The sequence below is a fragment of the Pleurodeles waltl genome, chromosome 4_1 (genome assembly GCF_031143425.1).
Source record: "Pleurodeles waltl isolate 20211129_DDA chromosome 4_1, aPleWal1.hap1.20221129, whole genome shotgun sequence".
Lineage (NCBI taxonomy): Eukaryota > Metazoa > Chordata > Amphibia > Caudata > Salamandridae > Pleurodeles > Pleurodeles waltl.
In genome coordinates this window covers 1,016,660,147-1,016,684,838 of record NC_090442.1, presented here as the reverse complement: position 1 = coordinate 1,016,684,838, position 24,692 = coordinate 1,016,660,147, and the positions used below count along the sequence as shown (strand labels likewise).

The 24,692-nt window shown below is 42.9% G+C and overlaps 1 protein-coding gene across 8 annotated transcripts in view; it reads right to left on the bottom strand.

Moving 5' to 3' along the window:
- Positions 1 to 24,692, bottom strand: part of CADPS2 (calcium dependent secretion activator 2) — a 1,861,089-nt gene that overhangs the window by 996,737 nt on the left and 839,660 nt on the right. For all 8 annotated transcript variants that reach the window (XM_069229895.1, XM_069229888.1, XM_069229890.1 and 5 more), the window contains exon 11: positions 22,391 to 22,594. In XM_069229895.1, coding sequence (XP_069085996.1) covers positions 22,391 to 22,594 — 204 coding nt within the window. The remainder of the gene's footprint in view (positions 1 to 22,390; positions 22,595 to 24,692) is intronic.

Here is a 24,692-nt window from a genome sequence, read left to right as displayed (position 1 = left end):
TTGACTTCAAAATGTTTGGCATATATGCAAATGGCTGCGGATAATCTTAGTGCAGTTAACAGATTTTGGTCTGTGTTGAAAAGAGGCTTTCTTCCAGATAATTTCAGCTATTTTTTCAGTTTCAGGTGGGGGGAGGTGCTTGGAATCAAGGCCTCTTTACGCTGCCTCAGCAGCCCGGCGCTTAGGGGTGGGATGATTCCTTTTGGTGGATATGGGGGAGGGGGAGGGGGGATGGTGAAGGTGATGGGGCAGGTTAAACTAAGTTATAAGCTGTTCTACTAATAGATTCTGTTGGTGGGGAAAAGGGATCTTATAGGGGTAAAAAGAGTCAGAATGATCACATTAGGTTTTTTCCCTAAAAGTACTTTGGTAGGAGTATGGTGGTGGCTGTTCTGGGTTGCTTGACATAGGAAAAAGGATGGATTAAAAATTATGTGCTGGGAATGTGGTCGGTCTGAATCGGGCCATTAAGCATCAGTTAGTATGAGAAGAAGTCATGATATACAACCCCCAATTATTATGTTTAACTGAGACACACGTAGCCCATAAGGGCTGCTTCCAGCTGAAACAGTTGGGCTATAATACCATTAGCTGCACTTCACAATCGGCCTCTATTCGGGGGGTAGCTATGATGGTAGCCAGACACACAGAGATTCATTTACTTAAAGCGACGGCAGGTGCCAGGGGGGAGGAGGGCGATAGTTCAGGTTTTGGTTTATGGACGAAAGTATGAAGTATGTAAAGTATATGGTCTGACCTCCGATGATCATGGGATGTATGACATGCTTTGCTCCGAATTATTAGACTGGCCGTAGGACCTTATCCTGATGAGTGATTTTAACTGTGTAATGAACTATGGGATAGACTCCACTAATTACCAGGCCCTTAGACATATGATTAGCACAAGGGCATCTATCTTGGAAGTTGCTTGGATACATAGGCTGGAAGATGTATGGAGGGTCTTATACCCTACAAACATTGGGCACGCTTTCTTTTCCTCTCCCCATAAACAGTGTTATAGGACAGATCTTTGCAGGTGTCCAATTTATTCATTATGCCGAGATAGAAATATGTCCCAAGATCACTTCGGATCATAATCCAGTTCTTCTCACAGTCTGAGTACCGACTGGCAAAAGGGAGAGAAGAAACTTTACATTTTCTCACCATACTCTTACCAATCCAGACTACTGAAACTATATGGGTGAATTACTAAGAGTATATAAGGTTAGATACTGGGACGGCTCCATCTCGTGTAGTTTGGGATGCTATAAAAGCATATTTACGTGGGGTCACATTCCAGTTTTTCTTCTCTAAGAATAGGACATGCAAGTGGGAGGCTAATCAGCTATATCAAATGGTGTGGTATTCAAGCAGTCACATGCCCGGACAATAACAGTCAGAGCAGGGCCAAGATAATTTATTTATGGGGGTAGTCACTACCCAAAATTTGAGATCTTGTGACAGGAAGGCCAACTTTCTCTTCTCCTGTTTACGGGCTATATAGAGCCTTACTTGATGTCCCTCCTTACCAAAGGAGGGATACTGTTAGTTAGATTTGGTAGCCGTGAGCTTGAAAGTGCTGCCTATGCTGACGATGTTGCCATTTTTACAGAAGCCCCAAGGGCAGCCATCAGACATCTAATTAACAAACCCACTAGGTTCAGCACCCTCACTGGTTACAAACTAAATCTGGCTAAGACACAGCTTCTTCTCAATTTTCATCCAGTTGATGCAATTCCAGTGGCAGTCTCAACCGCTCCCTCTCTGGGAGTCAACTTCAGCATCTGAATGAACATCCTCAAACTGAACTACAAGATACTATTGTACACTATTACTGACAAATTATGCTTTGGGAACTGGCTCCCCATTAGTATAATATGCCGATTTAATGTTATCAAAATGAATATCCTCCAAAAATGGCTGTATCCGTTTTGTGCCATTTCACTATGGGTTCCGGATTCCTTATTCAGGCAGCTTGAGGATGTTATAGGCAACTTCATATGGGGGTACAGGCGGGCGAGAAGGGCTATTTGGCTTTTGAAACTGCCATACAGCTGGGCAAGGGGGAGGAGGGTCAGAGGGGTGGTGGCCTCTGGCTACCTGACTTTTACTATTGGGCTTTTTTTTGCTGGCCGGATGCAGAACCTACTCAACAGTTGCGAGTCGGACCCGTCTATACTAGGGTACAAACTTGCTCTAAAGGCTGATTAGAGGTTCTTGCTACACAGAAAAAATGATCCCAATTATTTTAAACAGGTGCGATCCAAAGTCATCAGGGATATCACCTGTATATGGCGAGAGATATGTGCTAAGTTCACACATGCTACTCTGCATGCATACCTGTTACTCTAGGGAAATACTGTGCTTCCAGAGATACTACACGACCCTGAGACAGTTATTTGATAGTGGCGGGTTCCACTCATTTGCCAGCCTGCAGGTGCTATATATATGAGGCACCGGAGACAGCTACGATCGGTGAGATGTATCAGAGACTTCGTTTAAACAGAGTAAGGAGGATATTCCGCGGCGTGCAGCCAAGTAGAGAAGGGTACTCACAACTGAGATTTTGCCAGATGAAATTCAGGGTGCACTAGAGGTTGTCGAAAAGTCAGCTTGGTCAACAAGCAGTGTAAGACCATGTGTGTACGCAGTACTATACGCCCGAACACATCTCTAAATGGGCAATTAGTCATAATTCCGATAAGATCCAATGTCCGAAGTGTGGGTGCCATGCAGCTGATATTGCAGATATGTTTGCCAACTCTCCTGCGATGTGCGGAATCTGAGCTGGTGTCACTCAGTTGGTAGCAGATCAGTCAGGCTGTGATTTGAAGCTGTCACTTCGGGAGATTATGTTGGGTTACAAAATGATGCATACTAATAGCTGCAGCGCTTTAACCACTTCGCTGCCAGGCCTTTTCCCCCTCCTGTGCCAGGCCTTTTTTTGCCTATTTGGGGCAGTTCGCGCTTAGGCCCGCATAACTTTTTGTCCACATAAGCTAACCAAGCCAAATTTGCGTCCTTTTTTTCCAACATCCTAGGGATTCTGGAGGTACCCAGACTTTGTGGGTTCCCCTGAAAGAGGCCAAGAAATTGGCCAAAATACAGGGAAATTTTTGTTTTTTTCAAAAAAAATTGGAAAAAGTGGCTGCAGAAGAAGGCTTGTGGTTTTTCCCCTGAAAATGGCATCATCAAAGGGTTTGCGGTGCTAAACTCAGCAGCTTCCCAGCTTTCAGGAACAGGCAGACTTGAATCAGAAAACCCAATTTTTCAACACAATTTTGGCATTTTTCTGGGACATACCCCATTTTTGAAATTTTTTGTGCTTTCAGCCTCCTTCCAGTCAGTGACAGAAATGGGCATGAAACCAATGCTGGATCCCAGAAACCTAAACATTTCTGAAACCTAGACAAAATTCTGAATTCAGCAAGGGGTCATTTGTGTAGATCCTACAAGGGTTTCCTACAGAAAATAACAACTGAAAAAGAAAAATATTGAAATTTAGGTGAAAAAAACAAATGTTTCTCTACGTTTTACTCTGTAACTTTTCCCTGCAATGTCAGATTATCGAAAGCAATATACCGTTACGTCTGCTGGACTCCTCTGGTTGCGGGGATATATAGGGCTTGTAGGTTCATCAAGAACCCGAGGAACCCAGAGCCAATAAATGAGCTGCACCCTGACGTGCGTTTTCATTCTATAACGGGTATACAGCCATTCATTCGCTGAAATATAAAGAGTAAAAAATTGCTATCAAGAAAACCTTTGTATTTCCAAAAAGGGCACAAGATAAGGTGTTGAGGAGCAGTGGTTATTTGCACATCTCTGAATTCCGGGGTGACCATACTAGCATGTGAATTACAGGGCTTTTCTCAAATAGATGTCTTTTTTACACACACTCCTATATTTGGAAGGAAAAAATGTAGAGAAAGACAAGGGGCAATAACACTTGTTTTGCTAATCTATGTTCCCCCAAGTCTCCCGATAAAAATGATACCTCACTTGTGTGGGTAGGCCTAGCGCCCGCAACAGGAAACGCCCCAAAGCGCAACGTGGACACATCCAAATTTTTGGAAGACAACAGAGGTGATTTTTGCGAAGTGCCTACCTGTAGATTTTGGCCTCTAGCTCAGCCGGCACCTAGGGAAACCTACCAAACCTGTGCATTTCTGAAAACTAGAGACCTAGGGGAATCCAAGGAGGGGTGACTTGCGGGGCTCGGACCAGGTTCTGTTACCCAGAATCCTTTGCAAACCTCAAAATGTGGCTAAAAAAAACACATGTTCCTCACATTTCTGTGGCAGAAAGATCTGGAATCTGAGAGGAGCCACAAATTTCCTTTCACCCAGCTTTCCCCCAAGTCTCCCGATAAAAATGATACCTCACTTGTGTGGGTAGGCCTAGCGCCCGCAACAGGAAACGCCCCAAAGCGCAACGTGGACACATCCAAATTTTTGGAAGACAACAGAGGTGATTTTTGCGAAGTGCCTACCTGTAGATTTTGGCCTCTAGCTCAGCCGGCACCTAGGGAAACCTACCAAACCTGTGCATTTCTGAAAACTAGAGACCTAGGGGAATCCAAGGAGGGGTGACTTGCGGGGCTCGGACCAGGTTCTGTTACCCAGAATCCTTTGCAAACCTCAAAATTTGGCTAAAAAAACACATGTTCCTCACATTTCTGTGGCAGAAAGTTCTGGAATCTGAGAGGAGCTACAAATTTCCTTCCACCCAGCGTTCCCCCAAGTCTCCCGATAAAAATGATACCTCACTTGCGTGGGTAGGCCTAGCGCCGGCGACAGGAAACACCCCAAAGCGCAACGTGGACACATCCTAAATTTTGGAAAAAAACAGAGGTGTTTTTTGCGAAGTGCCTACCTGTAGATTTTGGCCTCTAGCTCAGCCGGCACCTAGGGAAACCTACCAAACCTGTGCATTTCTGAAAACTAGAGACCTAGGGGAATCCAAGGAGGGGTGACTTGCGGGGCTCGGACCAGGTTCTGTTACCCAGAATCCTTTGCAAACCTCAAAATTTGGCTAATAAAACACATGTTCCTCACATTTCGGTGACAGAAAGTTCTGGAATCTGAGAGGAGCCACAAATTTCCTTCCACCTAGCGTTCCCCCAAGTCTCCCGATAAAAATGATACCTCACTGGTGTGGGTAGGCCTAGCGCCCGCGACAGGAAATGGCCCAAAACACAACGTGGACACATCACATTTTTTCATAGAAAACAGTGCCTACCTGTGGATTTTGGCCTCTAGCTCAGCCGGGCCCAGGGGGGGCAGAAATGGCCTAAAATAAATTTGTCTGCCACCCCCCAACCCCCCTGCCCCCCCGGGAGCGACCCTTGCCTATGGGGTCGCCCCCCCTTGCGTGACATTGGTGCCAAAAAAAAAATCCCCGGTGCCTAGTGGTTTCTGCCCCCCTTGGGGGCAGATTGACCTACAATCGGCCAATCTGCCCCCAAGGGGGGCAGAAATGGTCTAAATACAATTTGCCCCCCAGGGGAGCGACCCTTGCCTAATGGGTCGCTCCCCATCTCTACAAAAACAAACAAACAAACAAAAAAAAAACACAAAAAAAACAATTTGCCCTGGCGCCTAGAGGTTTCTGCCCCCCCCGGGGGCAGATCGGCCTAATACCAATAGGCCGATCTGCCCCCAGGGGGGGCAGAAATGGCCTAAAATAAATTTGCCCCCCCAACCCCCCCCGGGGAGCGACCCTTGCCTGCAAGGTCGCTCCCCTTGCGTGACGGCGCAAAAAAAAGATCCCTGGTGCCTAGTGGTTTCTGCCCCCCTTGGGGGCAGATTGACCTACAATCGGCCAATCTGCCTCCAAGGGGGGCAGAAATGGTCTAAATACAATTTGCCCCCCAGGGGAGCGACCCTTGCCTAATGCGTCGCTCCCCATCTCTAAAAAAACAAACAAACAAAAACAAAACCCACACAAAAAAAAATTTGCCCTGGCGCCTAAAGGTTTCTGCCCCCCCCGGGGGCAGATCGGCCTAATACCAATAGGCCGATCTGCCCCCAGGGGGGCAGAAATGGCCTAAAATAAATTTGCCCCCCCACCCCTCCCGGGGAGCGACCCTTGCCTGCAAGGTCGCTCCCCTTGCGTGACGGCGCAAAAAAAAGATCCCTGGTGCCTAGTGGTTTCTGCCCCCATTGGGGGCAGATTGACCTACAATCGGCCAATCTGCCCCCAAAGGGGGCAGAAATGGTCTAAATACAATTTGCCCCCCAGGGGAGCGACCCTTGCCTAATGCGTCGCTCCCCATCTCTAAAAAAACAAACAAACAAAAAAAAACCCACAAAAAAACTATTTGCCCAGGCGCCTAGAGGTTTCTGCCCCCCCTGTGGGCAGATCGGCCTAATACCAATAGGCCGATCTGCCCCCAGGGGGGGCAGAAATGGCCTAAATACAATTTGCCCCTCCAGGGGAGCGACCCTTGCCTAAGGGGACGCTCCCCATCTGTAAAACACAACAACAACAAAAATCCCTGGTGCCTAGTGGTTTCTGCCCCCCGTGGGGGCAGATCGGCCTAATAAAAATAGGCTGATCTGCCCCCATGGGGGGCAGAAATGGCCTAAAATAAATTTGCCCCCCATGGGAACGACCCTTGCCTAAGGGGTCGCTCCCCTTACGTGAAAAACAAACAAACAAAAAAAACTCCCTGGTGTCTAGTGGTTTCTGCCTCATAAAAATAAGCCAATCTGCCCCCAAAGGGGGCAGAAATGGCCTAAATATAATTTCCCCCCTATGGGAGCGACCCTTGCCTAAGGGGTCGCATCCCACACCTAAAACACAAAAGAAAACAAATCAAAAAAAAAAAAAAAAAAAAACGTATCCCTGGTGTCTAGAGGTTTCTGCCCCCCTGGGGGCAGATCGGCCTATTATTAGGCCGATCTGCCCCCAGGGGGGGCAGAAAAGGCCTTAAAAAAAAATGACCCCCTGGGAGCGACCCTTGCCCAAGGGGTCGCTCCCTTCTGTCAATTTCATCTAAAAAAAAAAAAATCCCTGGTGTCTAGTGGGGTTTCAAAAGCCGGATTGCAAGCAATCCGGCTTTTGAAACCCTCGGACGTGAGAGCTTCCAGCGCGATGGGGGAGGTTGTGTGATTGTCAGCGCGCAGGGGGGGTGGGGGGGGTCGGGGGTTGAAGGGATTCCCCTGTCAGCCCTGACCTAGGGGGGTGGGGGGGCGGCCCTCGGGAGGAGCGCTAGCGCTTCTCCCGAGGGCAGCATTCAGGACGTAATGGTTACGTCCATGGCGCCACATGGGCGCTGCCATGGACGTAACCATTACGTCCGTGGCGGGGAAGGGGTTAACATTGATTATCATTGTGTCAGCCTATGTTTTGCTCAAGCATGGATATCTTCTCTGCCCCCAAAAGCGACAGAGTAGTGGGTAATGTTACAGCCGATATAAAAATATTAATTAGCTATTGCTAAGGTTAGAGGTCCTAAAGCAATTAAACGACTTAGGAAAATTTGGTCAGGTCTCAATTAGGAGTAAGAGTGCACTCAGGCTTGACCGGAAGAACATTGATGCAATATAGGATGATGACTATTTAAACTGCTGTTTTTTTCTGACATGCAGCTCCCAAAGTATTTTATAATGTCACTGAAATGTAGCTTTATTTGCTATTAACACATGGTATCTATTTTTCTGTTGAGCATGACTGACCAAATACAAATTATTAGAAAAGAAAATAAGAAAGAAGGAAGGAAAGGATAAAAAAAGGAAAAGGAAAGAAGGAAACAGAAAGAAAGAAGGGAAAAGGGAAAGAATGAAGAGGGAAAAGAAAGAAAGAACGAAAGAAAGAGAGAAAGAAAGAAAGAAAGAGAGAGAAAGAAAGAAAGAAAGAAATGGAAGGCGGAAAGAAAATAAGAAAAAAATTAAAGGAGGAAAACAAGAAAAAAGAAAGGAAGAAAGAAGTATAGACAGAAGGAAGGATTGACAGAAAGAAGGAAAGAAATCAGGACAGAAAAAGCGCAGTCAGGAAAAAAATAAAACAGGAAGTAAAGAATGACGGAAGGCAGGAAAGAAAGAAAAGAAAGAAAAAATAGTGGATGAAAAAAGGTAAAAGGAAGAGGGCAAGAAAGAAAGGACAGGATTGCAAAGATAGATGGAGCACTCTAATTAGGTTATACTTAGATTTCATGTGAGCTGTTGTGAAATATTAGCAATCAGATAAAGGCCACTTTATAGGAATTTACAACATATAATTGTAGTAAATTCAAAACATATAGGCTAACACCCGGCCTAAAAATAATACATGAGCAGCTGGAACAGCTCTTATTATTCATTACCCCATGCAAGTTACACCCCACAATGGCAGAGGCGTTTTTTAATTCAATCTTTTTCTCTCTGATTTTTTAATGCTGCAGACGCTGCGGGGAGTCACAGCAACTGACCTGCAGCCAAACCCCCGCTGTGCACGGCCTTTAGCCATGCGCTGCAGCAGTTGGATTAACGTATGGTAATTAAATATCACTTTAAGTTTAAAAAACCTATAAATTCACTGAAAAAACAAAGGTTACTGAAATGTTATAGCTAGGAAATAGAATTTTAAAAACCTTAGGAGTTCACACAAAAAAAACCAAAGGAATTGGTAAGTTACAGTTAGGTTAATATTTTTACACACACAAAACCATGGATGTTCAGCAGTTATAATTATCTCAAGTAACTATAACTTGTGCCCTAAGGTAACTGTAACTTGCACCCTTTCTATGCACTGCTAATTACCCCACATACTACATCAAAATTATATCTTCTATGAAATCATTAATAATATCACTGCAACATTTGCAGTGAAATTATTGATAAAAACATTGTGCATGGCGGGGTGCAAGTTATAGTTACCTTAGGGCATGAGTTATAGTTTCTTGACAGAACTATAACTGCTGAATTTCTATGGTTTTGCATATGTAAAATCTGAACCTAACTATAACGTCCCTGTAACCTATATATATATATGTGTATATATTCATTGAAAAAAGCCAAAGGTTACAAGGACGTTATAGTTAGGTTAGTTATAGTTACAGTTACCTTAGGGCATGAGTTATAGTTACTTGAAATACCTCTATGACAGATACATTTCTATGATTTTGTGTGTGTAAATTCAGAACCTAACTGTAACAGATGACAATTCCGCTCCCAGTGAGCAGCAGCAGTTTTCCTGCTCCCGCCCGCTGGGATCGGACTTACAGTTTGCTCTCACTTGGCAGGGGCTGTCAAAGCTTCCTCCAAGCGAAAGCAAACTGCTATTTGCAAGGGTGGGCACCTAAGGAGATAGGGAGCCAGCTCAGGTGGGTGGTGGTCCCAAGGGCTACTAATGCCCCCCTTATCTTGCAAAGGACCAGACCCGGGGAGATGGTGGTCCCCAGGGCAGAAAAATGCCTGGGAGGGGTGCCACACTGCTCCCCTCCCCATTCCTTTTGGAATTCTGCCCCGGGGAGACAGTGGTCCCCCAGGTCCTCAAGGCTCCCCTCCAGTTTGCTTAAAAAGCCGCGGGGAGGTTGTGGTCCCTGGGGCTCTGTTGAACCTGTGGAGGGGGTTGTGCGTGGCCCCCCTCCTCCTTAATATTAATGCCTCAGGGAGGTAGTGGTCCCAGTGGCTCTCCCCAGCTTAAGGCAGGGGGTCGGTGTAGCGCCCCTCCTACTTTTAATTAAAGCCCTAGGGAGGTGGTTGGGGCACTCTAAAGTACGAGGAGGGGGACCACTTGCTCTCCCACCTCAATTTATATATAGTGCATGCCCCCCAGACCTGGCCCATCTGGGGGCTAAACAGGAAACAAGCACAGGAGACCACAATCCTCTGCGATTTCATGGCAAAATTTAAAACAAAATGTTTTTGGCCCCTAGTAGGTTCCCAGGGTGACCCAAGCAAGTATTTCTACCCTGCCTCCCTTTTCTTTATTTTTTTATGGGATTTTGTTTGGAACATGGCTGAGTCCAAGTCCCAAAATGGCTGCCAGCACTTCCTGGTTTAAGTGTTGGCAGCCAATCAGATACCAGCACATGGAATGTCAAATACACGGAGGATCCATGTCCCTACATGTCTATATTTTTTTACTTTAATTTTCTCCAAAACTAGTGAACAGATTTACATTAAATATTAAGCATGGTACTTTCTGGACCAAGAACTACCCTTTTGCCAAAGTTAGTGTAATTCCATCCAGTGGTTCAGGCTGTAGTTGTGTCTAAAGATCCCTAGGGAAATTCAATAGGGAAAAAGCATTTTGGGACCCCCCTTTTTCTTGGCTGCGCATGACAAATCACCCCGAAACTTTCAAGACAGCAGCTGAAGTAATTGAAAAACTAGTTTTGAAAATGTTGTGAGGATTCATCAAATGGCGCCAAAATTATTAGCAAAACAAAATATTTCTCCTATGGAAACTAGGTCCTAACTTGGCGACCGCCAGCCAGTAGTTTGGATATATATATATATCTCTTTATCAGAGTTGGTAATCAGGTTCTTAATTCTAAAATGCAGTTGCAGTCATATATTTCTCTGATATCAGATTATACATCCTTTATCATATATATATATCTTTATCAGGGTTGGTAATCAGGTTTTTAATTCCAAAATGCAGTTGCAGTCATATATTTCTCTGATATCAGATTATACATACTTTATCACGTTCCAGGAATATAAAGGAAGACAAACTTTGCTGAATCATTTTGTGAGGATAGTCTGTGGCTGACAGACCCCATCCGATAATCGTGAAATATAAAATATTTTAACATCACTTATGCAGGCCCGCCACCTCAACGCCAAGCAGGCTGAGCAGGTCCATCTCACGATCGATGATATTAGCCCAGCAGTGAGCCACCTGCAGCTAGGTCTGGGAAACCTCGTTGTGGCATGTATGCTGTGCTGCACTATATCTCACTGCAGGTTGTGCTCAGTCTGGCTGTAACCCTTGCTAGGCTTGTCGTCTGCTGCATGAACTAGGTGGAGGTGGTGCTGCACATAAAAATAAGTACTGCCACCTCCAACTCACTAGAAATGTGACAGGGTGTTACCTCCTCATGCCACCGTGGTTACAAGGGGGTCCGGGAGGGAACAGGAGCAGTAAAAAAGAAATACAAAGGGAAAGTAAGTGAAAAAACTGGATAAGTGGATGGGCCTTGGAAGTAGGGAAACTCCAGTTAAAGCTAGGCAGGAGCAGGGTGGAGTGAACAAAAGGCGTTGACGATTTTGCAACACAGATTGCCGTTTTGTGCTTTTTTTACTGAAATAAATTGACTTTTTTTTGCACTATACGCTGGAGATGAATTCATGTGATTTTGTATCATTTTTAGAAGTTTTCCATAGCTACGCAAAAGCAAATTCTGCAAATTTACTACATCTCTAATGAAGATGACAATTGCGGCTCTGCACTCAGGAAGCATTTGTTCTGAGCTTTCCTTGAATGTAAAGCGAATCACGCTTTATATATTGTTTCTGAGGGAAAGCATGAATTGTCTTTCATACTGCTTATGTTTGGTGACAAATGTAGCGTAAGAATCTGTAGCGAGAAGGTGCTTGTATGAAGGGCATGGTAGACTAATACATTTATATTGCACGTACCTTATAGAGAGTAGGGTAAATAAAGCATTTTTTTTTAACGCAGCCTGTTTTCCTCAAAGGAAAATGAAAACGTGTGTTAAAACATTTTAAAAATAAAAAAATAAAGAAAAAACAAGAGAAGTTTAACTTTTTTTTTACGAGTAAGCAGTGGCCCCAGGCACAGCTAATCGATAGGAATGCCTTACACAAGCCCCTTCCAATTTGCAATCCAGTATGTAGTCGCAAACCTATTTTGCAATTTGGTAGCGAGTTTCTGAATCACAATGTGGGTTTTGAGCATACTCAAAAGCTATTTTGCAGTCTCAAAGGCTCAGATTTGACAAATCAGATCCTTTGCAACTGCAAAATAGCTTTGAACATGATGCTCAATATTTAGATTGATCTGAATTCTAGCTCTAGTGATAATTCATGGTTGCAACACCTACACATTAACACCCAAAGTATGGTTAGCTATTAATAGTCCGGTAGACCGACATAGTTTTAAAGTTTGCCTATGCCAGGTTATAGCAGAGCATACAACTCAAATATGAATTTGTTGCACAAAGCTATGTTTACAAAGCACCTATCATAATTAGTGCACTTTTTCTCCACAAAGCTACTTCGTGAGGAATCTTTCCACTGATATAAGATAGCAATTTACAAGTTTCATTTCTTACAAATACCAATGAGAGAATTAATGGGAAATTGGTTCTCAAATACAAAGTCTTTCAAAAGCTAGAGACTTTGTAAGTATAAAAATGTCAATTTTCGTTGTAATTACTAATAAATATGACATAAACGTTATTATTAAAATGTATATTCCTTTTAATAACACATTAACTACTGCTAGTTTGATTGTAATGGATTTTGGATTTTAAGACCGTAATTAACGCGCTCTATGTTATGAATGAAAAGAGTTAGACATTAACCCCTTATTTCAGAAATATGCATACATAACTTATTTCAGATTTTGCATTTTATGTCAGTGGAAGGATGTGTGCCAATATTAACTTGTGTTCTCATGACCTGCTGTAGTACAATGATTAATACTTGTTCAATAAAATGAGTATTGTTATTAAGCCTTGATGAGCTAGAAAAGCTCCCCTGCAGGTGATACAATGGGACTGCTTTTGGAAGAATGGATCGTGGTAATCAGTGGTCACTTCTCTGGGAATGTGACACCTAAGAGTGGACGTGAATAGGTGACCAAGCAAAGGGCATAGGCCGAGACCTGGCCTTCGACATGGGTATATCAGGAGGATGCTTACTTGGCAGAAGCTGTTCATCAGAAGAAACCTCTCAGCTTTAAACGCTTTGCAGACCAAGGAGAGAGAGAGGCGGAGGCCCTTGAGTTCCGTAAATTTGGACCTGAAAGGGATCTAGGAGCTTGGTATAGAGCAAGACTCCTTCCAAATTGGACACGCCTTTTTGAATAATCTGCAAACAGGCAAGACATGAAGTGCTGGAAAAGTGGTGTGACTGTTGGTGAGAATTCTCCAAGGATTGGGACTGGTATGTCACCAGTCACTCGGCGCTAGTGCACAGAAAATATATTACAACACCACTAGATACTCAGAAGACTCCTGGACCTGAAGAACTCCTTCCCGGACTGCCTGTGAAGAAATCTGAGGTTTTTCCTACTCTTCGCTTGCACCCTGGGATTGTAGGTGCTTTCAAGGGGGGATTGGCGAGCTTCATGTACTTCCTCAGTGTCATAAAAGGCTGGAAGGGCCTTATCCTTTGTGGGAAACCCAACTGCCCAGTTAGGAGTGAACTGCACAGGACCTTGTGGTAGTCCATAACAGAGAAGTGCCGGAACCCTATACGCCTTCGGTAGAAGCCTGTCACCTGTCTGACAGACCAGATTTGGGATTTCCAGCATCTTCAAAATTGGGACTTTGTGTGTTTGCCTGCTGGAAAACTGAGACCAAGGCATCAAAAATGCCAGAGAAAGGTGCAACCTCACTAAGGAATGCTGCATTGGGCAGCTCATAGTTTTTTCCAGGGAAGTTGGAACACTCCTCAGGATTACTAAAAAGATGCATCGAACTGTGTGGAGCCCTCATCAGCTACAACCTCACGCCTTGCTCTGCTGGAGAATGTGAGAACTAAACAAGAGCAAAGGTAGGGCAACTGAGGCAAGGTGCCCTTGGTGCCTACAAAATCCAGTTTCGTCCCAGTTAGAGCTTTGGTCACCAAATCTAAATACTTCAAAAGGAACCCAGGATCATGTATTCAACTTTGAGGGGCCCTTGCTCAGTTCATCATCCTGCCTGGCTGGTGTAAAAAAGACTATGCACCTTGTTTATCATTTGACAGAGAGAGGAAAGCTGCAATTTGGCAACTCTCACTCACTACCAAACCCACCGTCTCCTACTCTATTTAGAGTTAAGATACTACTGGGTTATTGTCAGCAGTCTCTCTGATGCTTTCATTGACAATAACCCCTAAACCAGCTTTCCATCAAGCATAGGACCACTGGGTCACAGTGATGGTAGTCCTTCCCTCTGTGAAGTATGGCGGAAAAAGGGAAGAAAATGGTAAATGGCCTTGCACACAGGGAAAAAAGTTATCTGTGCATCTGGGCCATTTATCTTTGGTAAGAGAAAACAAACTCCATGCTTGAGACTTTATTATCTCTGAAAGACATTTGCTAAGCAGGTTCTTCAACCATGGCGCCTCCTCTGCAAACTTCTATGCAGTGAAGGGAGCTGCAGCTGCTCGATGCATAGCAGAGAGATTCTCCCCAGGCAGGAGATTTCTTTAGATTCTGGGTGGTGGTGGGGGCAGAAGAGTGGTGGACATTCCTCACTGACCTGATGAGGGTAAGGGGGGCGCATGGCAAGTGTTAAGAAACAACCCTGAGTACCAAGGTAAAAACCTTCCCCAGATTGACCCAAAAGATTTAAATGACCCCCAAATCATCAAGGCGGCCTGAAATCATGCCTAGGTCGTAGCGGATAATGACATTTTATTTTGATTTCCACATTGCTGTTTCGTGATGCCTTTCACCTTAAATCTTTAAACAATTTTAAGAATGGTTCCCTCCTTAAACCTAATTTAAAAGAGGTTGTGTCATCATGTTTTTTTTTTTTTTATAAATTAGTTAAGGAATTGTACTGTTCTCTAATGTAGTTTGTCGCTCTTGAACCTATCATGCCTTTCTCTGGGGAAAGGTTGCTGCTTGTGCCATCATTTGAGCAGAGTTTTCTGAGTGAACTGTTCGGAAAACCAACAAAGTTTTTCGTACTGCATTGCCAGGGCACCCTTCCCGCAAATTAATGATCCACCTTCCCACACCATGTGAAACTTTATAATCAGAAATAAATAATGCTATTTCATTGAAACTCGGGAATATATTTTTCTAGTACTGAGCAACGGTAACCCCCTCATCCTCTCAAAATATTTTTGTTTTCTGTGTATAAGGCAGAAAATTCAGCAGAACTGCAACGCGTGTGCACACACGTACAATGGACATTGCACCCTTTCCTTTCGGACCATGCCTGATATGTTTTAATCGACCTCTTATGGTGAGGACAAGAAACATTTTCCCCCATCACACGAGTTAGTCGACACACAACTTCCCCACTTACTTGTAAAATACAAATCTGTAGCACAGGGTGTCTCACTAGGAGACACACTAGAATTTAGAGGAATAGGGAAATTACCAGTCACTGAAAACAGACATAAAACTGCCAGTGTTTGCTTAATTCTGCCTGTACTCTTCAGAAATCTGTGACTTTAGGCCATTATGATTCAAACACGAAGTGGCCCAACTATAAAATGGATAATAAATTGTATCATGCGAGTGTCTCTGAGATGTGAAAACAATACAAACGCTAAAGAGAACCAGGATAGACAAGAACAGAGTTAGATATCGATCACAGCTATGGAACAAGCCCACCTTCTTTCCGAAAATAGTTCCCAAACACACAGTTCAATATTATGTTCTCACAAAATCATAACTTGGAACAGCAAAGCATAAAACTGTTATCTTAAGGCATCCAATGTTCCACACTGGTGCTCTTTCAAGTTTTTGTGTAGAGGAGTACTTACCTTTTCCAGCTGAAGGTAAGCAAGGAGGGAAAAAGAAAATTATATTTATGCCATTTATTATGTTCACTTTACATCAATGAGTTCCTAACATTTCTGATTAGTGTCTCATAATCAGACACTTACATAAAACACAGATGAAATATGATAATTGTTTGGGTGGAAAATAAATCACGTTTACTTTGCAAAAAAACTGCATAAGATTCATTTACATAGAATTTCAGTGTAATAAAGCTCCATTCTTGCAAATAAAGTTTAGTCAGTTCTAAAACGTATTATTAGTCATTATCTTTTTAATGAATTTTGGTGCTTATCATTTATGTGAATGCCTCGAATTGTTTAACTTTTTTTGGTGTTATGATGGTTACAATGTCAAGAGAGGTGTCCACTTTCCTAGCAGGATCATGACTTCAGAGATGCATACCCTTGTGTTGCCTGGGCTAGGGAGTGATGCCTTAGACCGGAGCACTTGATATGTATTGTTATGGATCCAAGGGGTCGGAAAAAGTTCAGTGGAGCCATCTAAAGGAATGTTGGTGAAGTTAATGAGCAAGTGAAACTGGAATTCCTTGGAAATATGAAGCTTGCTTCTTAGGAAGCTCAGAGATTAAATTATTCAGAGGACAGCTTGACTAAGACCAGGGCCACTGGATTTATGCTATTTTGCGGCAATAGGGTTTTCCGCATAATTATGGATCAGCCATATAATCAATCATCTGCTGTATAATCTGCAGATTTCAGCAAAAAACAAAAATGCTTTTAGCTGAAAAGACTCAAAAGTTATTAAAGGTGCAGCAACGTGTGCTGCTGCATAGTGGAAGGCCTTTCTCAAAGGTTGACCGGTCATCTTTCTGTTACTTCTTGCTGTATTTGGCTGTCCACGTGGTACTAATGAGGTGAAACAATGGCCCAGAAAATGAAAAGGTGTAAAAGATGGCAAAATAATCAGGTAATACTAACACAAAATGTGCTGCAATATGGCGCATAATTAGATTTTTTTTGCCACACAAATCAGTCAAATTTAGTGCATAAGGTGGTCCGCCCCTACCGCATAATTCCAATGGTCCTGGTTCGGACTGAAAAATTAACTTTCTATTACATTTTTCCCATGTTGGTTTCCTGGCAAAACGAATTGAACTAAGTCAAGTATCCTTTGATACAGCACTGCAAGTCCTATGCTAATGTGCATGTGTTTTCTCACCATGAAATGTGAGTCCACAGTAACGTGCAGGGGTGCGAGAGGAAACCATCTACTTTACTCACAGAAAGCAAGGGGCTCTGGAATCTAAAAGTATTGGACTGACATGTATGGCTGAGGACAGAGGTTTAGGTGGGACTTGCATGTCAAACTCTGTTGGACAAGTAACTTACAAAATATTTTGTGTTTCGACGTCACAGGTGCAAGATGCCAATTTGGTCACGATTTTAGCCGTGAACTGACAAGAGCTCTAGGGTTTGTCCTCCTTTGGAAGGATGGGCAGTGAACCCCTTCATAAAAAAGGGGCTCTTTCAGGGTAGGGGGAATAGGTAAAATCGTGACCTGTAAAAAGTCTGTGAAGGTTTTGCTCATGTTACCAAACCAGACTGTTGTTCCAATGTTTGTCTCACATAATTGATGAATGTGCTTTTAAAAGGCTGCATTGGTTCTCATTGTCACTGCTTTGCTTGGGCCCATTGCGTTTACTCTTTTTTGATGAAAACAAGGACAGACCTCCATTGCCACTTTGGTTAGGTTTGCTCTAAATAGATACTTTAAGCTATAAGCAAGCAAGAAACCCAAACACTTGCCACCTAACAGAAATGATCACTGTAATACTGGTGAAAAGAAATACACAAATCTCCATAAAAAAACATGTTCGACAGAAGACATTTCGTGCACCCAGCACAGCCCAAGTACACCCTGTAGCTGGCTATCAAATGGCTAAGAACTGTAGTAACCACTAAGAAACAAAACTCAAAGAAACCCAGCAGATCAAATGCAGCTCAGATTTGCTTCATGTTTGTCTTTGGTGTGCTGAGATCAGCGCATCTCCATCATGGTACGCTACAGTAACATACAACTAAACACATAGAACTTCAAACATATGTGCAACATGGCTAGATTTTCCATGCAGATGACAACTACTGGGCCCAACAACATGCACCATGAAGAACCACCACACACAGTCATGTTCTTCTGATGGGTAGGAGGCATGTTCTTCGACCTCAAAGATGTGTAAGCAACTGGTCGAGCCCTACAATCTTAAGCATTCAGCTCCAAAATCATACACTGACAGCTCACTAAATAAAGCATAGCCACCCAAAGGAACTAGGACCAGAATACAAACACAACATCCGGAAAAGATGAATCGTGCTCCAATCTATGAAAGCAATTCTTAAAGGATGTGGAGAATTATTATACTATCAAAAGCGACATAAAGCCATGGCAATAGCACAAAATGAACAAAAACATAAAGATAAAAACATAACATGTAATAATATATAGAAGTATGAATATTCAATTGAACAGAATAAGGTCACCATTAGGCTACTTTAAGTCCATCTAATACATGTAAACCTACAATCCCTGGAAACAATGTTCAATTATTTTCTTAATTTATTTGTGAGATCACTCCTCACCTGTGATATGAAAATGCCATCACTATAATAATTAGAGGTGACATCACAATGTCTGCTACAAGGGCCATCAGGCAGTCTAAAAGGACACTTTCTGAGCAGAACACCAAATGCCACTGACAAATACATTTACATTTTTCCTCTCTCTTTCACCTGAACTATTTATTCTGAAAATCCAGGGTCAATAGCTGTCAAAGAGGCATTTATGGTAGAATGTTTATTATTAGAGATCTGTGCAGAGATGAAAAATTCAGTGTGTGCTAGACTAATCCTAAAATACAAAACTAGATTCAACAGTGATTTAGGACAGAGAATATTAAATACTGGTTGTACAAAATTACACCCTGCATATTCGCATGCCTATTTTCACAATGCACTGTGTGACAATATGACTACAAAGAACTAATTTATCATTTGAAACTTAGTTATTTAAGTCAGGACTTGCCAAATGTGGACTGTGCTTTGGAGGCAAGAAACTAAAAATCCATATGACAACTGAAACATCATACTCAAAAGTTAACTTACCACTCAGCTCATTAAGATACTGTTGGATTTAGAAATTCTAACCTTGGTCTGCTATAACAAAATATACATAGTAAGTCTAACTTCCTAGTTAGACTTGGCCGCTAATAAGCCATACCCAGAGTTTGAGGGACTGGGGGAGGGTAGAAGGTGAGCATTTCGCAATTGGGAATCTATTTCCCCCTTATATGCATTTACTCTTACGGGGGATGGCGGGGGGGGAGGGGCTCATGACAAGCTTCAGGACTTCACTCACCTGCGGGAGGGACCAAAATGGGATAGAAAAGTCTTTAAAGTTTCAAGGCGGTCCGGCAGGGTGGTAGGCAGAATTGAGAGGGATTCTGAGACATGTGATGGCAGCTAAGACTAGCATTACAATGAAGGGGGTGTGAGGATTAGACAGTGTTTATTTTTTCTCAAAGGTTTGGTCACCAATGATATAGTAGCAAGTGTTTCAAAAACGTCTTCATCAATTTGACCCTTATAACTGCATTGGCACACATCGAAGGGCGAATCTCCTGTCAGTTGCAGGAAGTCTGCTTCCTAAATGTTAAAAGAACAGTAGGGTGGGTGTTACCGCCACTTGAGTTTATTTTTTTTCTCCGTAATTTTTAATCTAGGAATTGGTCCAAAGAATTTTTCTAAATATGCTTATCGGGACATTTAAACCTACCTCTGCTAGGGAGAAAGCTGGCTACTGCAGAGGCGTACACCTTAGATGACAGATATGCTTTCGAATCTGAGAAAGTCTAGCACCAGAACAGGCTGTGGAATTGAGAGCTCTACCAACAACGATCTATGGGCCAGATGTAGGAAATTCCGAGTTTGCGACTCGCAAATCGCGAGTATGAGCGACTCGCAATTTGCAAGTCGCAGACCCGGATGCAGGATGGTGTCCCTGACACCATCTGCGAATCGCAAGGGGGTTGAAAAGACCCACCTCATTAATATTAATGAGGTGGGTCGCAATTTGCAATCCCCTTCCGATTCGCAGCACTCATAGGGATGGTGGCCTGCTGGAGACAGCAGACCACCATGTCTGTGACTGCTTTTGAATAAAGCAGTTTTTTTTTTTGTATTGCAGCCCATTTTCCTTAAAGGAAAACGAGTTGCAGTAAAAACGAAAAAATGAAAAGTTTTTGTTTCATTTTTTCCGAGCAGTGCCTGCTCTGAATTTTTTTTTTTTCAGGGCCATTCCCTTTTGCGAATAGGTTAGCACCCATTAGAAAGGGGTGCGAACTGCGAATTGCTTTGCGACCCCGTTCGCGGTCACAAAGCAATTCTACATTGTGATGCGAATTGCTGCGGGTCGCATTCCCATTTTGCGAGTCGGTAACCAGGTTACCAACTCGCAAAATGGGAATGAGCATCGCAATGTGCTTTTTGCATGGTGCAAACCGCAAATTTCGCTGTTTGCACCATGCAAAAAGCTTCGTACATCTGGCCCTTTGCAACTTGTTTTCCGTGAAGAAAGCGACTCATAACACTTTAAGAGACGGCAGAAGTTGAGATTAGTCATTAGCACACATAACTGCAGGAAAAGCCAGTTTAGTATTGGTACACTTGTGAAACGTTCATAAAGAAACAACCTTCCAAACTCTTAGCTAATTTTGCTACTGGTCGTCTCTCAATATGATTCGACTGAGATTACCTAGCGAATAAGCTTGGTGTGCTACTGCATCTGCTGCTCCTCCAACCCAAATTACAGGGCAAAATGTTTATTAGATGGGAGCAAAATCCACGAATTCTGTGTATTTCATATTACACTTTCTTTTGTTATTTTTTGACATTACGCAGTTGTGTATTTTCTCGTAACTTTTGCCCTCAGCAAAAAAAAAAAAATATCTTGCACTGAGACTGAAACCTCTGATGAGGTAACATTTCTGCTTAATCTTAACTTCAAAAAAAATTCTGCTAAATGTACGTATATTTCACGAACAAAGTAACAATCAAGATTAGGTACCCAGGCCTCTCTTCAGCCTCCTATGCCATGCAGAGAAGCGGCATTGTCCCTTTATTATTAAAAAAAAGGCACGCTGGAAAGAATTACTAGTTGGAACTTGTGAAGCACAACAAATATTCCAAAACGATATACTGAGCACGGATTTACATTTATCAGCTAGGATAGGGATTACGTTTAATCCAGTGCTTAATTTGTAAATAAAGAGGTGCCGGTGCCCAAAGCTCTCCTCTTAAACACGCGGCTGCCGCAATTTACTGTGAGAACACGGAATACTGAGGCAGAGTAATCCTGAAGCCATCTCAGGCCTCTTCAATACCTGTAAAGCCACCCCTTGCCTCTTCATCTCACTCTTGAAGATTTCTGCTTTCTTCCTTTGTGACGCTTTTTCGTTTTTCCCTTCCCCCGTCTTTCCCATATGTGTCTTTTGCTCGCAGCAAATGTTTGAGGCAGAAGAGCAAGCCCCGGCCCTCAAAAATAAGTGCCGGTGCTCAGCACCGGAAACAACAAGCACAAATTAAGCACTGGTTTAATCCCAGAATTGAAAAGTAAAGACTGCTACTCCTTGGCAATTTGAAATCGCAGAGCCTGCTTTACCCAATTTTGAGTTCGGTTTGCGTTTCAAAACACAAGAAAGAAAGGAGCTTTATATTGGTCACATCTGGAATGTCAAATCTGGGCATGCTTCTTTTCTTTGAATCCATCTTCCGGTGTGACAGTACGGTTGCAATCACTGAAGGTGGTGAAAGCTGTCAGTGTTAACCTTCAGAGGTATGTTGAGTATTACCTAAATGGTAGGTTTTTTAATCAGTATTGGAGTAGATAAAAGGGGTAACATGGCCTTCTCCGATACCTTAAGATATGGCGTGGAGGTTGTGATTTATCTTGCATAGAGCCAGAAGGGATAATAGGCTTTCATTTCTTAAATTGTGAGGGTCACCCCTGGGAACCCAGCCCTACCGTTGTATTCCACTACAGCTATGATGTGTCAGAAGGGACTGAGCTTGTGTTTGTGTGCCTTGTGGTGACGCAATGTTTTACATGGGCTTTTTTTTTATTTTAATTTTTTACTTTTCTTTAGAGGCCTAGCTCTAGAGATTTTGGTGCTGCATTGCTGCTGTCTGCTCTTGTGTTTTTTACTGAGTCCTGAGGAGCACAAAAAATACATACCATTTTGGTACAGCCTCCAGATGTAAAGGCCAGGGTGAAGAAGAGGAGGGACAGTAATAGCTAGATTTATATATCTGTAATCTTCATTATACCCATTTTCCTTTCTCATCCTTCTCTCTAATTGTTGAACCTGGTATGGTCAGGAAGTTCTTTTGACGCAGGTACCCTTAATGGTCCGCAGTGGGCAGGGTAGGTAAGGAGTCAACAAGGAAGGGGTTTTCGTTTAGGGAAACCTGGATATGGGGCCTCTCCTCATCAAGTAAGAACCAGAATGAGGAAGTGAAAATCGAAGTAATGATGATTACAGGTAAGTAATCCACCATTCTCTTTGCAAAATAATATCACCGAATGATCAACTCAAGCCACATAAGACCACAAAGGCCTCTTCTCGAGCCAAGTCAGAAGCAGAGCACGCACATGGCTTTGAACATTTGCTGTGTGAAGCAAAGGGACACTGTACCAGAGGGCCAAGCGGAAAAGTAACATCAAGATATTATAAGAAATAAAAAACCCTCACAGAGCTGCACTGCTTCCAGTTGCACATTCATTCCTTTGGGGTTCATCTTTTGGGCCTGGCTTGATGGAATTGGCTTGTACGACTGGCCGGTGGCTCGGTAAATGGCTTGTACCCACAGGATACGATCCTGGTCATCATCGCTGGCAAAAATAACAGTGTCGCCTTCTTTAACAGCATTAAAGAACATTCGTCCACCTTGAAGACCTGCACGGATCGAGAAGAAGAGTTTCTCAAATACAACACCACAGTAACAAAAACATGCCCCATGCCTGAGAAAGACGAAAATAAGGAGAACAAAAGAACGAATCGTGCAATGCTGCCTCGAGTTCTTCACAGAGCATCTTAATTTAAATGTTTACACATGATAAGTTGCTCTACATATACACCCAAAACTACTGCATATTTATTATTCACTATATCAATCGACCTTTCATTGAGACATTGAAGTGGAAGAATGTCTAATTTACCAGTATCTATCTTACATACAGGCATGTCAAACTATTTGGCCTTGGGGCCCAGGTTCACACACCAAAGAGGGACACTTCACAGGACGAGAACCTGCTTCAAAGCTTAGAAAAGATGTGCTACCTGGAAGGAGAGGAGACAGCAGATCCAGCATCTGCTGCCATCTAGTAACATTAGCCCTGTTTGATGTCTAGTCATTAAAAAAAAGATAGATTTTCTTAAAATCTGTAAATAAAATTGTAGGATGAGCACGGGGCCCGGAGAATATTGACCCCTCTGCCCACCCCTCTGACAGGCCGGCTTATAACAGCATCCTCAGGGTAACGAGCCAAACACAAATGTGGGTTAATTTAACAAATGCAGTGGTCATCTCAGTCACATCATTAACATATAGGTAAATACATCACCTGGGACTGCAGCACAGAAGCCTTAAACCTTCTGATTCTGTGCGGGTAAAGGTTCATGGGGTGAGCCTATGGCAACCAAAAACAGGTTTTTGACATTGTTGAACCAGTAAGTCAGATCCTAAATGTAACTTTGTGAGACAAGGCCTTAGCTTTTTTTTTTTTTTAAGAAACCCTGCTATCAGGGTATACTAAGAGGAACGCTTCAAATTCCAAGGTTTTTACAAACGCTAGATGCCTTTGAAAACGTGCATGCCCGGTTAAATGGCGACCAGTTAAACCTTCTATAGCCATTCCAACACTGCAAAGTGACCGCATGGGGAAACTATAGCAATTTTGAAAAATTCTGAAAATTAACGTCTCTAAAAGCGTTCCTAAAGGCTGCCCAGGTACATAGATGTAAACATTTTGAAAGTTTTAAATTCTACAGCTCGCGGGGGAAAGGATAGCAGATGTTAGTTTTACTTGCTGTTGGCTTCCTATAATGAAAAGCATCGAAAAGGATCCGCAGCAATAAGCATCTTATTAGTGGAAACAGTATAGTTGAAAATGGTCACCCCTTTTATAATTATAAAAACCTTTCTTAACCCCTTAGCTGCTGGGCCTTTTCCCCCCCAGTGCTGAACCCTTTTTTGGCTATTTGGGGTAGTTCGCGCTTAGGGCTTCATAACTTTTTGTCCACATAAGCTAACCACGCCAAATTTGCGTGCTTTTTTTCCAACATCCTAGGGATTCTAATGGTACCCAGAGTTTGTGGTTTACCCTGGAGGAGACCAAGAAAATAGCCAAAATACAGTGAAAATTTAGTTTTTTCCAAAAAAATGGGAAAAAAGGGCCGCCGAAGAAGGCGTGTGGTTTTTTCCCTGAAAATGCCATCAACAAAGGGTTTCTGGTGCTGAAATCACTATCTTCCCACCTTTCAGGAACGGGCAGACTTGAATCAGAAAACCACATTTTCCAACACAAATTTGGCATTTTACTGGGACATACCCCATTTTTACTATTTTTGGTGCTTTCAACCTCCTTCCAGTTAGTGACAGGAATGGGTGTGAAACCAATGCTGGATCCAGGAAAGCTAAACATTTCTGAAAACTAGACAAAATTCTGAATTCAGCAAGGGGTCATTTGTGTAGATCCTACAAGGTTTTCCTACAGAAAATAACAGCTGAAATAAAAAAATATTGAAATTGAGCTGAAAACAACAGCCATTTTTCTTTATGTTTTACTCTGTAACTTTTTCCTGCGATGTCAGATTTCTGAAAGCAATATACCGTTTTGTCTGCTGGACTCTTCTGGTTGCGGGGATATAAAGGGCTTATAGGTTCATCAAGAACCCTAGGTACCCAGAGCCAATAAATGAGGTGCACCCTGCAGTTGGTTTTCGTTCTATACTGGGTATACAGCAATTCATTTGCTGAAATATGAGGAGTGAA